Source organism: Lynx canadensis, chromosome F2, assembly GCF_007474595.2.
Source record: "Lynx canadensis isolate LIC74 chromosome F2, mLynCan4.pri.v2, whole genome shotgun sequence".
NCBI classification, from domain to species: domain Eukaryota; kingdom Metazoa; phylum Chordata; class Mammalia; order Carnivora; family Felidae; genus Lynx; species Lynx canadensis.
Genome location: NC_044320.2, coordinates 19,660,087 through 19,676,992, shown reverse-complemented (window position 1 = coordinate 19,676,992; position 16,906 = coordinate 19,660,087). Strand labels below are relative to the sequence as shown.

The following is a 16,906-nucleotide window of genomic DNA, read 5'->3' as shown; positions in this document are numbered from 1 at the left end:
CACCGTTAATGCTATAAGAACAACAATTGTTATAAAATAATTTATTTTCCAAGAAATACCTTTCCTATGCCTGTTCTGCCCTTTTGGGACTCAAGTTTGGTTTAGACAGTAATCTTTTCTCTCTCTTTTCTGCCACTCAAAGTATTATGTGAAAGATAAACTGTTCTAAACGCATTAGTTTCCCAATGTTTTTGATGGCAACCTACAGTAAGAAATATATTTACATCCCAGTCTACGCACACATAAATGTCACGTATACTAACTAAAAAAATAAAACCAAAAAACCCTTTATGTTTATTATATGTGCTGCATTCTGATACTGCCTACCATTTTATTTAAAAAGCAAACCATCAGGAGCGCCTGGGTGGCACAGTCGGTTAAGCGTCCGACTTCAGCCAGGTCACGATCTCGCGGTCCGTGAGTTCGAGCCCCGCGTCGGGCTCTGGGCTGATGGCTCAGAGCCTGGAGCCTGTTTCCGGTTCTGTGTCTGCCTCTCTCTCTGCCCCTCCCCCATTCATGCTCTGTCTCTCTCTGTCCCAAAAATAAATAAACGTTGAAAAAAAAAAATTTAAAAAAAAAAATTAAAAAAAAAAAATAAAAAGCAAACAAACCAAAACTTCCTAAATGATCTCATTCCCCACACTAATGGGACACAACTCCCAATATGAAACACCAAACTAAGGTATACAGACACACAATGGCACAATGGAGGGGACATATTGGGAAGACACAGAAATTAACTTGTTTTCATACCACAAATTCGTGAAGTGGCAACAGAGAACTGAGCAACAAGTAGTACAGAATGTTCAGTTGTGTAAAATAACAGGATGTCACAGACTACTTTGATTACACCAATACTGGCTTTCCCCAAACCTGGCTCATTCTGAATCTGTTCTGCTGATGAAATTCACTATAATTATATCGTAACTTCTACTCTCAGCAGGTGTCTCAATGTTGCTGGGTAATCTTTTACTTCTGCCTCTATCATACAAAATCTCACCTTACGTAATATCCCCCTCAGCATCTACCATTTCACTTCCTCTCAGTCTGCTTTCCACCTGCCTCAGAAAAAGGAATGTTCTTATCTCTTCTAAAATGAACTCCCGACTATGTCCCACCCTCTGCTCGTATCTTCAGAATTTACACTGCGCCTGATCTTTTATATGCTGACTTGCTTCCACTTGAATATTTCATCTCTCCCTTTCCAAAGATACCTTTCTCTGTGCCAAACATGCTTCAAGTTTCTTCTCCCTTTATACAAAACAAACCCAAAATGTCCCTTTCTCAGCACTGCTTTATCCTCAACATGTCTTTCTCATACTCTTCAACACCAAAATCATTAAATAGGTTTCATTAGTTTTTTCTATTTCAACTTCACTCTTCCTTCTAGTCTGATCTACTTAATCTCACCTCTGCCTTCATTATTGCTTTAAATTACTCAAAACATTTCACAAATGATTTGCAAATTGCCCAAATGCTGACAACCGTTCCATTCCCATATCCCTTCCTAAAACAGTGACACCATCACACCACTTTGACTTTCTATATTACTATTTATAAAAAATTTACTATGCGATAAATATAGTATAAAATGCTTTACATACTTGATTTATTTAATTCTAAAAAATATAAATTTTACAACTGAGTAAACTGAGGCTCAAAGGGTTAAGAAACTTGTCCTCATGAAAACTGAGAGCAGAGCTGGGACTGAAACCAGAGATGGATACTGTACTGGTCTGTCTCAGAAGGGCTGTCCACATTCTAGAAGGAATGCCATTAGAAGGCCTCACCCATACCTCGGTCCACCATGTAACCAACCAAAAAGTCAAATTATCCATTTTTATGTACTTTAGTATAAATGTGGATACAGAGTTACTTACACACAGCTCATAAATTCTATGAACAATCAATTAAATTGGGGGAACATTTTGGAAGAAGAAAAACAAACAAAAGAACAAAGGCAGAACCTTTTATAAAAAGTAAACACACCTGTTATTTAAATAGTCCCCAAGTTAAGCTGAGATATACAGATAGTGGCATAAAACAATCGTAAGAAAGTAAACTGTACCTTCTGTAGAAAATAGCTTTGAAAGCTCATAAAGTTGTTTGTTTTCACAATGTTTGGACAAGTTTTACAACAAAACATTCTGGTAAAAAGTGACTTCATGGCTGGTGGTCCTGTCCATGTGCTTACCATTGAATTTGCAATCTGCAAATAATTAGAAAACGAAGTAATGTCCATCACCACTGAAAACATATTTTAAATAAAACAGCTTTTTAAAATTTATTAATACAATTGGATTAGTTTTCAACAATTTCAATTCTCAGAAATTTAATATCTTTAAGGCTTTTATTACCATTTCCAAAACACATAACTCACCTCCCTGTAAAATTCCTATGTACACTTACAGTTATTTTCTACAATTTCTAAATTGGAGCATTCTTTTATGTTTTAAGAAAATATGTTTGCAAATGGCTTCTAGTCTGAATAAGTTATCTTTGTCCATTTAGGCAAATATAGTTCTAACATTTTAAATCTACCATATAGAATCATCACCAAGGATTTTAAATAAGGTTTTAAAATCTAGCCTAATTGAAAAATAAGCCAATAACAGTGATAACATTTATAGTCTGCAAGAATGCTTTCCAAAAACCATATCTTATTGAAACTTTTAGTGTATATAAAAATCATGTCTGAAAAGAATGGATTTATAATTAACTTTAGTCTATAACTTCATGGATCTGATAAGAATTTAGCACACAAGAGTCACAAAGATCTTTATAGAAGCAATGAAATTATATCAAAGAATATCATGTTTGTCCTCACATATCTGAGTAGAATGTAGGAATGCAACTACTCAATAATTCTCATTAAAAATAAAATGAATCTAAACCATTTACAATCTTCTGAGACGTTGGACAAATGGATTCAGCAGTGAGGAAGAAGAGTCACTTATGGGAACAAACCTATCATCAAGATGTTTTTTAAATACCTGGAACCCAGTATTTGTGGCCAAATTGTTGTCTGCATTTTTCTGGTTTTCATTTGTTCTACCTTCAGTTTTTTTGCATCTAAGGAAAAATATTTAGTTTTCTTAAGAAATTAACTTTTCTAGCATGTGAAATTATAGGACCTATCATTCTAAATTATGTATCACTAATACTGATTATTAAGCCCACACCATGAAATAGTCACCACCACGGGATAGTTAAGATGAACTGACTTCCTGAACTATAATGTAAAACATCAAACTAAGGAATTGCTCGCCAATTACATTCTTTGCTATAACGATATGGTTGGCAATTCAATAAAATGGTAAAAAATTCTCTTTGGTTTTAAAATCTTACTTTCAGTTTGGCAATTATGAACTTTTAATGCATTATCCATGCTCAGGTCAAAACATGTTTCCTTCACATCAGCCTTATTACACATATTTGGCAAAAAGCTTTCAAGGGAATTGCTACCAAGTAAAATTAAAGACTATGGTAAATTTTAATTTATTTTCAGCTTTTGTTGTTGTTGTTTTAATATGCAGTAGTCATCCTGTTTTCTTTCTACTATATGTCATCTCACCTTTGCAAGGCAGAAGCAAGCTGACATTCTCACTCGGTAGAAACACTGCTCTTGTTCTAGTATGTCAGTGAGAGCGAGGCGAGATGCTGGCGTAGGGAATTTTTCCAAGGCCAGAATGGACTCTTGCTGTGCAACAACATCTCTTTCATAGCGGAGCTGATACTGCCACATAAAATCAGCTTGCTCAAACTCAACTTTCCTCAGCACTGACATATCTGGGTCTATCCTTATCCACAGCAAAGGGGAATCAGCACTGAAAGAAAATACAATTTTCTTTTTAATTTTTTTCAATTTTATATATTTATAAAGTGAAAACAAAGCATTTGTTAAACAGATTCTCTTCTATACATGAAACATTCAAGACTGCCTGAAGTTTTACTCTATTCATTTTTTTTAAATCACACTGACAACATTCTCATTATGTTTAATGTATTTCAATTTTCTCACAGTGGCTAATCTTTATCAATCTTGCTTAAACGATACTCAAGGATACGAAGATAGCTGTCACAAAGAAATTCCATCTGAAAATGCTAATTTGGGGATTCTGACTTGTGATTATGTGATGTGAAAAAAAAATCTCTTCATTTTACTGCCTAATAGACTGTGGCTGTAAATGCCACCTTTTCTTGGAAATCAATCTATGACAAAGAAATGAACTTATTTAACCAAATTAACTTGTTTAACTGATTCTTAACATTTTTTTTAAATGTTAGATTCATGATCTTCATTTTCAAACAGCATGTTCTGAAATCACAGATCAAAGGCATATCATAAATTTATCCTCTAATACTCTAGTACCTCTCAAAGTAACAAGCACAGTTTTAAAAATCTAGTCTGTGCCAACAATTTCATCAAAAGAACAGCACCTGAAATACTACTTTAATTCACCAAATACCAGTGGGTGCTTACTACAGGCAAGGCACTTGATATGGAAAAAGCACATAAATGATATATAAACAGCAATAATATTTGGCAACAAAGTTAGTAAATAATTAGATTTTTTTTTTAATAATTAGATATTTTATACAAAACACACAGGCATAATATGGATGAGCAAAATGAGGTTTGAGCCACATTATATTTCTGTCAATTAATAAACATTACCACATAAAATTTAGAACAGGAATATTTAAATTGTATTTTGAAATCACAGGGAGCCTCAAAGTGCCCTGAAGCCTTGTCTAAAGACAAAAAGAATCTCTATCACCTGACAGCTCACTAGAACTGCCAACTATCAGGACCCACTAGTGAAGTACTAGATCAAAAACTGCATTGCGAGAAGATCCCCAAGTGAATGACATGCACATCAGAGTCTGAGAAACACTGCTCTAGAGGGCACCAGTGGAGCAAGGAAACTGCCCACCCCATAACCATCCTGTAGTTGCTCTTAGTTTCGCCTGGGCCAGGCGAAATTTACTTCTCACTCTTTGGTTAATGACAATTTTATGTAAGATTTTATTTAAACAATGCTTCTATGGCCTTTCACAAGTTTTGAAAGCACTGATTCCAACACATTTATATACCTTTAGGTGTGCACAACAAGATAAATGAGAATGCACAAAATATATCCCTAAACTCAAGTAACTTACTCCATCGCAGAAAGATCCATGTCAACTTCTTCTCCATTCATCAGTGGAATTTTTTTCTTCTTATTCCTACATTTAGGGAAAAGTAAGTTTACAAATGCACATTTCCAAATTGAAAGGAGATACAGAACAGCTGAAATTCAAATTGAAAACTGCAAGCAACGTTGTAAGATAGCTTGAGGAAGAAAGGATAGTGAGTGTAATGGAATTTAAACACACAAAAAAGTCTATAGTATTTAAGCTGAAGGGAATGAAGCCAATGATACTGAAATGTCTTCCTGATCAAAGTTTAACAAAAAGCAAAAATGTGTAACTAAATGTCAGGTTAAAGCATATATATATACTTCCAAGAACGGGTAAGCTGTTTTATACAGAAAAACAGATCAACAAAGAAATCCCCTAAAGTCCCCTACTACTATTATTGTATTATTATTAATGAGTTTATGTTTGTTATTGATTTATGCATTTGGGTGCTTCCAAGTTGAGGGCATAAATATTTGCAATTGTTAGATCTTCTTGATGGATAGATCCCTTAATTATGATATAATGCCCTTCTTCATCTCTTGTTACAATCTGTTTTAAAATTTAGTTTGTGTGATACGAGTCTGGCTACTCTGGCTTTCTTTTAACAACCATTAGCATGATAGATGGTTCTCAATCCCCTCAATTTCAATCTGCAGGTGTCTTTAGGTCTACAATGCATCTTCATAAGCAGAGATGGACCTATTTTTTTTTGTTGTTGTTGCTGTTTTAATCCATTCTGGTACCCTATGTCTTCTGGTTGGAGCATTTACTTTATACAAAAGTGAAAAAATAACCAGGCCTGAAATGAGACATGAACAATTGTGAATATGTCCTCTAAGTGCAAGGTGTTGTCCTATAAGAAATGAAGTATGTGATTAACTATAAAACATCCTAATAGTAGTGGGGCGCCTGGGTGGCGCAGTCGGTTAAGCGTCCGACTTCAGCCAGGTCACGATCTCGCGGTCCGTGAGTTCGAGCCCCGCGTCGGGCTCTGGGCTGATGGCTCGGAGCCTGGAGCCTGTTTCCGATTCTGTGTCTCCCTCTCTCTGCCCCTCCCCCGTTCATGCTCTGTCTCTCTCTGTCCCAAAATAAATAAAAAACGTTGAAAAAAAATTTAAAAAAAAAAAACATCCTAATAGTATTAATTAATATGTACAACTAACTAATATGAGTAAGATTTAGGGTAAGTCAAAACAAAAGCAACTGCTTCCATTCAGATTACTCTTGAATCATAAAATCTACTGGTTATACACTAAAAACTTGGGTGAAGACAAATTAACAGAGAACAGTCTTCCTGTGTTCCTCATACCAAAGAACACCCAAAAAACATATTGTTACTATAGAGAAAAAAACCTGAGGAAATGTTATGAAAAGGGTAGCAATCAGATGTTCCCAATTTCCAAGACAAGACAAAAGGAAAAGGGAATTTCAGTCTGAACCTAGAAAGAATTTTCAGAGGAAAAATGGTTCCAGGGAGATTTCAGAATCAACTGACATCCTCATTTGTCTGAGATGACCTAAATGTAGTCATCGTGAGTGTAAGACTTCTGTTCCTAAAGTTTTGAGATTACTATACATTCCTCCAGGAAAGCACAAAAATGCTCCCATCTTTCACTATTCAGAATACATGCTAATGGCTGAGTTAAAAAAGAATGGTAAAGAAAAAATGTATTAAATAAAAGACGAATGGTTGAACATTTTCACTGACAATGTACGTTTTTAAAAGACATCAAGAATGTTCTCTAAGAGACGCCTGGCTGGTTCAGTTGGAAAAGCATGTGACTCGGTCTCAGGGCTGTGAGTTCGAGCCCCATGTTGGGTGTAGGATTACTTAAAATAAATAAATAAAGGGGGGCCTGGCTGGCTCAGTCAGAGGAGCATGCGACTCGATCTTGGGGTTGTGAGTTTGAGCCCCATATTGGTTACAGAGATTACTGAAATAAGCAAAACAAAACAAAATGAAATGTTCTGTAAGGGCATGGTGATATAGAGAAAAGGGAGAAAGACACAGTAAAGAAAACGCAGGGGCTTTCTGTGACATATGTATTCAGCTCTTTCCTTTATACTCAGTAATCATTTCCCCAATATTTACTACAGATATTAATCCAATGAGACTAATAATAAACCTAAGTGGGATGCCTGGGTTGGCTCAGTCAGTTGAGCATTCGACTCTTGATTTAGGCTGAGATGATGATCCAGGGTTGTAGGATCGAGCCCTGTGTGGGGCTCCGTGCCGAGGGTGGAGCCTGCTTAAGATACTGTCTCTCTCCCTCTGCCCCTCTCTCCTGCTCACACTCTCTGGCTCTCTAAAAAAAGAAAAAAGAATAAACCTAAGCAACTTGCCTTGAATTTTTCCTGGCTCCAAAACACCAAACTACTTCCCCCTGTCCCTACAAAATAAGGATTCTTAAACTTAAATTTTCAAATTAATTAATTCTAAGGATAAAAATGTTGTCAAGAACAGAAAGCAAATAAGGGGCACCTAGGTGGCTCAGTTGGTTAAGCGTCCAGCTCTTGATTTCGGGTATCCGGCTCTTGATTTCAACCCAGTTCATGATCTCATAGCTTGTGGGTCTGAGCCCTGCTTTGGGCTCTGCACTGACAGTGCGGAACCTGCTTGGGATTCTCTTTCTCTCCCTCTCTCTGCTCCTCCCGCTCTCAAAATAAACTTAAAAATAAACTTAAAAACAAACCAAAAAAACAAAGAGCAAATAAAAAATGTTTGGTTAAACCAACTTGAATGGAAGAAAAAAAGATACCAGATAACATGTTCTCTACTTCAAAACTTAGGTATACATTAGGATTTCTATTCTGGCATTTTAATCTGTGAGACTTATAGTTTAATTATCAACTTCAATTTACAGTTATGATTCAATGCCTACCTTCTGCTTTTGGAATGACAGGGTATATCATGTTTAAGGCTGTTTTCTTCAATTTGCAACGTATGATTGAAGGATCCATCTAATTCCTGCACTGTCACTTTAAGTGGTCCCTTTAAAAAGAAACACACTGTTCAAAGATAATGCTCGGATAACACCAATATGTATTCTTACATGTACAGGCATTTTTATCAAGATATAAGATAATACTATACAAGATGTGTATCTGGAGACACAAAAGGTAGTCAGTGCCAAAAGAGGGGAGAACTGGAATAATCTGTGTTCCCTGAAATTTTCATCTGTAACCTCTTCACTGACCCATCACTAACACTTGGTATTTTCTCAACTTCAATCTTTGCAAACAAAATCTCATTATGAAACTTCTAAGCAGCTTCCGACCCATAAGCCCGTCCTATACTGAAACTGAGAAGAAAGTATTGCAGGTCATTTTGGAAAAATTCTTACTTTTTAAAAAAATTTTTTTTATACATTTATTTATTTTTGATAGACAGAGACGGAGCACAAGTGGGGGAGGGGCAGAGAGAGAAGGAGACACAGAATCCAAAGCAGGCTCCAGGCTCCGAGCTGTCAGCACAGAGCCCGACACAGGGCTCGAACTCACAAACCGCGAGATCATGACCTGAGCCAAAGTCAGATGCTTAACCGACTGAGCCACCCAGGTGCCCCTCTTACCACATATTTCTGAGTTCCAGGAGATGTATAATCCTGTTTTATTTCCAATTCCAAGACATTTCGTTTCCTATTAAATGCAAAACTTCCATAAAATTTTACCACTCCACTTTGGTCTCTGAAGAATTGTAAAGGAATTTTTGCATATTAAAATGAATATGTACTAAACACAATGAATGACTTGTAATGGTAGGTAGTAATTTTCAAATGCATTCTTACCAGTTCAAAGCTTGAGAGCACACTTCACTGTAAACCAGGTGGCAAAGTATTCAAAATTTTTGTGAAAAATGTTTCCCCAGATTTAAACAAAATGTCTGAAACATTAACAAATTTGTGTTTTGAAAGAAGCAAAACCACTCTACTGGGGTTATTAATATAATAGTGCTTTGATACGAAAAAATGTAAAAATTGAGAGTTCCCAGATACCACTCAAGTTGTGCCAAGCTCTAACCACATCTAAAAGTGACCAAACACTACATCTTACAAGTAATCCTTCAGGCCTGTCTGGTAGATTATTTACCTCCCCCACCATCAAGCCTACTGTTGTACTCACACACTAAAAAGTAATTCAAAATATGCCAAATTTTATAAGCGTGTGTGTGTGTGTGTGTGTGTGTGTGTGTGTGTGTGTGTGTATCTCAGTGATCAACAGGCACCTCAGCAAAAATGATTTACTCTTTCTGGTTATTTCTACTACAATTTAGAAGCTCAAATAGTTCTCCTTTGGTCTCCCAAATCTCGTTTTCCTCCTTCCCTCGACACACATAACCGTATTATTCCCTTCCCCTCCTTGTTGAACTGCTACTGAAAAGGATACACCCACTGTTTTATTAAAGGCTGGATGTCTTTGCCAGAGACATTTGAGATGGATTTCAAAAACCCAGATGTGGAAACCAACATCTGACTCCACATATGTGACTGGAACTTCTGCGATGAAGCAGTACTAGCCAAACTTAACAGTTTATTGAAAACCTATAATGATGAAAGCGTCGGTTAGTAAGTCTGCGTAACATAATACCTGATGCCTTCAATTCTGTACTTCAATACCCACTTTTATTATGACTTTACTATAGTCAATTACAGAAGAGAGTAATTTCATATCTTACTACAACATAGGTGAGTTCTAGTTAAAGACTATTAGCAATAAAAGCATGCAAAGATTTAAACAGCCAGACTATGAAACTATTCTTTAACATAACTCAATTTTAACAATGTCCTGGCCAAATAATGAACACTGTTTTTCAGGATTATAGTAACAATAGGTACTACCCATAATTTATTGTACCACGAGCTTTACAAAGACTATAAACATTATATTTAGCAAATTGAGAACATCCATTAAGATTTATACAACTCTGCAAGTTTCTTTATGGACCACCTCTCATTAATATTTGTCCACTCTACAGGCAAGGTGAAGGACATAAAAGATTAAAGAAACTTAATTTCAAGGCAAACGTAAAATGCCTTTTAAAAAAAATTACTAAAAAGTTATTTTTCACTCACCTTTAAGAATGTTATCAATGGAAGAAAAATTGCTGAACATTCATAATACATTTGGTTTCTACTACCTCAACCAGTATATCTCAAGTATTTACACCACAACTTGCTTAAAATATATGGCAGAACTTAAGAGCAAAACTCACTATCTTTTAGACATAGGTTTCCTTTTTTCTCTTGAAAACATTCTAAATGGCACTTCAACCTTAGTAATTTATGTATCTATCTATCTAACACCCATCCATCCATCCATCCATCCATCCAACCAACCAACCAACCAACCAACCATTTGGTAAGCTCCACGCCCAGCACAGAGCCCAACATGGGGCCCAATGCAGGGCTTGTACTTACAACCCTGAGATCAAGAGTCAGATGCTTAACTGGGGGCACCTAGGTGGCTCAGTTGGTTGGGCATCCAACTCTTGGTTTCAGCTCAGGTCATGATCTCAGGGCTTTGTGAGTTCGAGCCCCACATTGGGCTCTGTGCTGGTGGTGTGGAGCCTGCTTGGAATTCTCTCTCTCACTCTCTTTCTCTGCCCCTCCCCCACTGGTGCTGTCTCTGTCTCAAAATAAATAAGTAAACTTAAAAAAAAAAAACAACAAAACAGTCCGACACTTAACTGACTGAGCCACCCAGGCACCCTTCATCCTTAATATTTTAAATAATGTTGGAAACAAAATCCTATGCATAAATAGGTTTTACCTCCATCCTCACATTCTAATTTTATAACCTCAATAATTCAGCACTAAGTGGTTAAAATACTGATACTCATTCTACATCTGAGGAAATGCAAACAAAAAGCACAGATTACTTAGTAAGCAGACAGCTAATTAGTAACAGAATTCTTGCCATAACCCCAGATGCCCTGATTCCTATTCTACAGAATAGTATTCAGATTATCACATATAGAACACATCTTTCTTTACAGTTAAATCCTTAACTTTAACACTTACTTGTAGCATGAATTCCATACTGATCCTATTTTCAATCAATCTCATCACAAGGTGAGCTTTACACTGAAACATAGTGTAGTATTCCCAGGAAAGTGTATGTGGATGCTTTATTGAAAAGTGTAGATGAGATGCTGGACTAAAAACATAAACAGATTTACTTAATAAAACAAATTTTAATATTAAATATACAATAAATTTCATGATCACATCAAGATAATAAATCAAAAACCTCATGGGAATGACTCAGTAATTTCCTTAGCATGACAGCAACACAACTGGGAAACTTCTAAAAATAAACTTAACTGGAAGAAAATTATGAAGTTGCATGAAAAAACATAAAGGAAAATCTGAATAAAAACACATGCCACGCTTCTAGATTGGAAGACACGACAGTATAAATATCTCAACACTCCTCAAATTCATCCTTATAATCAATGTAATTCTAATATCCCAAGGTTAAACCATACACACACAAAAAAAACCATTCAAGATGGATTATACATATCAAAAACAATTATAAGAGTACTGGAGTAAGAAAAAAAAAATTCTTGTCATATTTCTAGGGTGGGAAAAATCTTCCTAAAAATATATAAAATCTTGAGGACAAAGACCAGACTACGTAAAAATTTTACATTCTGTAATGATAAAGAGATCATCAGTAAATTAAAAGAAAGGTACAGTCTAGGGGCACCTGGGTGGCTCATCAGTTGAGCATCCAAATCTTGATTTTCACTCAGGGCATGAACTCACAGTTTGTAGATTCGAGCCCAGCATCCAGCTCCACACTGACAGTGCCCGTCCCCACCCTCCCCCATGTGTGCTCACTCTCTCTCTCTCAAAATAAATAGAAATAAAAATAAAAGGTACAGTCTAATGAAAAAAATTTATGACATATATGGACATTTAAGATGCTTAAAATTTTCCACTATTTTAAATAATGCTGTAGTGAATACCTTTTTATACATATGCATGTATTTCTGAGTGGCAAATGTAGAAAGTAGAGGTTTTTTTTGACAAAGAGACAGAGAGGGCACAAGTGAGTGAGGGGTGGGGAAGAGAGAAGGAGGGCTCACCCGAAGCAGGGCTCATGCTCACCCAAAGTGGGGCTCGAGCTCACCCGATGAGGGACTCAAACTCGCAAACCATGAGATGACCTGAACCGAAGTCAGATGCTTAACTGACTGAGCCACCCAGGCACCCTAGAAAGTAGAATTTCTATATGACAACATAGCTAGAAGCACAACTATTGAATCTAAAAATTATCTATTTAAAAAATTTGATTGGTACCAACAAATTACCCTTCAAAATCCAAATTACACTCTCACGATCAGTGTGTCAGAGTAGTCATTACATTTCCTTAAAAACATGACATATTGAAATTTAAAATATTTGTCATTTTGATATTTACTCAATAATATGTATATGATCAAACTACATTTTGTAATGTCACATATAAATAAAGGCACACACACACACACACACAAAGGCCTGGAAGCAATATACCAAATTTATAATCATCATTATCTCCAGGAAGAGGAATGAGTGGGCGGGAGGTATATTGCTTCCAGACTTTTTTTTTTGCCTTTAAAAAGTAAACATACAAGAGCTAAGTAAATGGGCAGAACCAAAGCAAAAGCATTTCATGTAAATAATACTTATACACAATGGTAATGCTCTAACTATGTGCTGGGAAACTGCCATATAGCAGGGAGTCAGGAGAAGAAAGTGAAAGACACTAACATTTATGAAGCTTTTATCTCAAGTAATTCTCACAGCCAACCTGGTTAAGATGGACTATCACTGTCATTTTACACATTAAAACACACATCCAGAAAGGTAAGTGATCATAAAAATAATGATAAAAATCCCAAGTTTATCTAACCAAATGTCTAAGATTTCCCACGAACTTAATCTTAATCTACAACAAAAAAAAAAGGCTACTGGTTATACACCTTCAGGTTTCATAACCTTTATGGTGCTTTTAGACACTTGGGCAGTCTGGTTAATCCTATGGGCCCCTTTTGAGAAACTGCTTTCACATGCACAAAATAAAACATATAGGGGCGCCTGGGTGGCTCAGTCGGTTAAGCGTCCGACTTCAGCTCAGGTCACGATCTCGCGGTCTGTGAGTTCGAGCCCCGCGTCGGGCTCTGGGCTGACGGCTCAGAGCCTGGAGCCTGCTTCTGATTCTGCGTCTCCCTCTCTCTCTGCCCCTCCCCCATTCATGCTCTGTCTCTCTCTGTCTCAAAAATAAATAAACGTTAAAAAAAATTAAAAAAATAATAATAATAATAAAACATATAGTATTACAAAGAAAACCAATTATAATGAAATGCAGTTATAAAAATAGTAAAACATTATTATAAACCGATATATACATGCTAGTTTATTAATGCATTAAATAACATCTAGCAGTGGTCTATTATAGTAATTTTGAGGTGGTGATAATCAGTGCAGAGTATTTCAAAATATCTGCTAACAATTATAATGTGACAGGAAAAGATCTATGATTTCTACTGTTTCTTTTTTTTAAAGATTACTACCATTGACCGTCACAGCATTGTCTGTTGCCTACATTCATAATTAAAGAAAACATAAAATTTCATCTAATGGCTAGTGAAAATACAAAAAAAAAAAAAAAAAATCCATCCAATTCAATCCACATTCCCTTAGGGAATCACTAGAACAAACAAGATTGCCTGCTAGTACCATTATTTTGCTGTAAGTGGGTCTCTTCTTTACAGAGACTTTTTACACAACAGAAAGAAAGGGAGAAAAAGAAGGGAAGGAAGGTCAAGAGGGAGGGAAGTAAAAGGAAAGCAGAGAAAAAGCAAAGAGTACATAAGTGTCTAGGTAGGTGACCACTCAGATAAATAAGGAGGATGTCCTGATGTTAAAATTATCTACGCACACATAAAAAAAAAATAATCTGTGGTCTATAAGCAAAATACTTGTTTCCATTATTTTTAAACTTTTCTGAGAGCAATGCGATATAGTAGCATTAGGAAATTAACATGGAAAAGAGAAGTCTTATATACTTTAAGAGTCTTTCTTTAATGTTAAAATCCACATATAGCCACCACATCAGTAAAAACAGTCAAGTAAGGAAAGGAGTAATCAGAGTATTACCAGTGTTTTTGACTTTGATATTATTACATGATATTATTTTGGCCTGTGTGGGCCTCAATACACATCCCAAGTTATAAACCCATAACAGAAGGTTTATAATATCACCTCTGAACAACAAACATACTTATCCTTCTCTTTTCCTCCACCAAATATGGGATGTAATAAAACTCCACCAGTTTTTAATTCATACGCCACTATTTTGTCTAGCTCCTAAAAAAGATAAAAATAGGAGTCAGTGAAAAATTCTTTACATATAAAATTTTAGAACTGAACTGTGATTTCTCATTTCCTGGAATCAAAATGTAAATTTCTTAAAATAAATTAAATGTATTTGTAAAGTAGTTTATGTTCTTATAAACAAAGCAGACTACACAGCTGGCTCAATAAGAGAGCCAAAAAGCCTTCTCTACTTTGTGACTTCAGGGCTGGCCGGTAGCCTGGCATTTTTTCCTAATGGCTCTTCCCAACCTCTCTGACCTGTGTTCCAAGTTCATTTGTATATTGTCTGTATTTTGTTTCTGGTGAGATAAAGTTTATGTCAGGTATCTACCATTTTAAAACTTCTCCATCTTCTCTAATATGACACAGATCAAAGTGAAAAAAAAAAAGACAACAGAACTGTTAGAACTCAAGACTAGGGTAAATAATATATAAGCAGTATTACAAAGGTGGTAAAAATCATAGTGAAGTGGTTAAAAGCCAGGTATGAATCCTGGCTCTACTACTCACTAGCTGTGTAACTTTGGCCAAATAATTTAACCTGTCTGTGCCTCAGTTTCCACATCTGTAAAATGGAGGTAATAACAGGGTAGTTTGGAAGATTAATATAGCTAATATATAAAATGTTTATAACAGTTCCTGAAACACTGTAAATGCTATACATTATTTTTTTTTCTTCATTAATAGGTTTTGAAATGAAGAATGGACTCTTCCAGTTTAGATGTATGAATTCTTTTATAGTTCCAGATACTTGAAATCCTTTGCAATTACCTTTTGGCTTACTTGAGTCTAGGTTTGGATGATGGAGATACATAAAATGACAAAAGGGAAAGATGGAGGGGTCTATTTCATAAAGGTATTAAGGGCTGAAATTTTTTCCACCTGAGAAAAAAGGAGCTAAGTACAAAATGAGTAAAATGTATATACATATGAACAGAATGGGCTAGGCAAAATATAGTTGATTTTTTTTCTTTTTGGCCAAATCTTTAAATAATAGAAAAAAGATGTGTCAATGACAGAGAATATAAATGCACTGAAAGACCAGCCAGCATATAATAAGCACTTACTATGTACAAGACACCATGTACATTACATGTATGGTATCTCACAATCCCCATCTCCTCCCCTTATAAGGATGAGACTTAGATTAACCAAAGTCACAAAGCTTATAAATGTATGAGGCAGACCAAAAAACAATCTCAGAATCTGCGCTCTAACTCTAAATAAATTTAAGAAGCATAGGGTTATATTACAAATGGCTACTATGAGGAGCTTGGATGTATCTAATGACTAATCTGATGTAAAGGAGTTTAAATACTCTCCTGTTTAGCAAAAAATTCTTTAGAAGTCAACACTAACACTGGAACTAAATAGACCATTAGTCTTTCTTAGTACAGTAATTTTCATTTTGCTGGGAAAAATCAGGCACTTTCCAATGACAGTACTTTACAATTATTAAAAGTAAAGGACAAGTGACTTGTATATCAGGAGAACATTAACATGTCTTGTTGACTTCTAAATGGGTAATGGATCAGGCATTTTTTTACCTCTTTAATCCAGTGGCGGTATTCATTAACACCAAAAGTTTTTTTCATCCAAAGTCCATAAATATAGCCAGAAATTCCCTTCAGTACCCATTCATCAGACCTAAGCAAAAAGTCAAAATATATTCTTTTAGTCATAAAAATTTTTCAGATAAGGCCAAATAACAGAACAAGTTATAGTGTGTATTTTTATGCCTTTTAAAAAAATTAAAATAAAAATGAAAAGAAAAATTTAGTAACAAGATATTTGGTTTAACCACTTCCTCCCACCGAATTCTACTTATCCATTCATTACACTTTACTCACATCTGACTTCATCTTTAATTAGGTGACTGATTTACAGTCTTATTTCAAGTAATGTACCCATGTCTGTGCTCTGCTTCCCTCTTGGCCAATACTTCTGCCTCCAAAGAAGCAATTGCCCAAAGCTGGGACTGTACTGCTCAACTCTTAAAGTCCACATTTGCAAACCCTATGCATAATCATCAGTGGGATTCCAAGATCTAAAGTTTAATTACTTAATTTATTCCTTGGTTTCTCAATAGGAAAGGCAATTAACACCACCCATTCATCTTTCATTCATATCCATTCATTCATTCATCCATTCATTCATTCAATCATTTTGCCTACCATGTTCCAGGCAGTGTTATTCATTGAAACTATGTAATTTTAGAAAAATTACAAATCAAGAGGTCTTACCCTCTGCCCTTTCCCTGCCAACAAGTATATTCGTGCACTACGTATAGCAGAGAACAATCACAAAAATTAATTATAATCTTACGGGAGTTTCATGTATTTCTCCAAATTCAC

General features: G+C 35.5%; 1 protein-coding gene across 5 annotated transcripts in view; it reads right to left on the bottom strand.

Annotated features, from left to right (window-relative positions):
* The window catches only part of TAF2 (TATA-box binding protein associated factor 2), a 102,850-nt gene that overhangs the window by 51,153 nt on the left and 34,791 nt on the right, over positions 1 to 16,906 (bottom strand). For all 5 annotated transcript variants that reach the window (XM_030304577.1, XM_030304578.1, XM_030304581.1 and 2 more), the window contains 9 exons: positions 16,100 to 16,199; positions 14,458 to 14,543; positions 11,205 to 11,340; positions 9,571 to 9,725; positions 8,757 to 8,871; positions 8,067 to 8,176; positions 5,164 to 5,229; positions 3,575 to 3,827; positions 2,069 to 2,209 (listed from right to left, as the gene is read on the bottom strand). In XM_030304577.1, the coding sequence (XP_030160437.1) occupies positions 2,069 to 2,209; positions 3,575 to 3,827; positions 5,164 to 5,229; positions 8,067 to 8,176; positions 8,757 to 8,871; positions 9,571 to 9,725; positions 11,205 to 11,340; positions 14,458 to 14,543; positions 16,100 to 16,199 (1,162 nt within the window). The remainder of the gene's footprint in view (positions 1 to 2,068; positions 2,210 to 3,574; positions 3,828 to 5,163; positions 5,230 to 8,066; positions 8,177 to 8,756; positions 8,872 to 9,570; positions 9,726 to 11,204; positions 11,341 to 14,457; positions 14,544 to 16,099; positions 16,200 to 16,906) is intronic.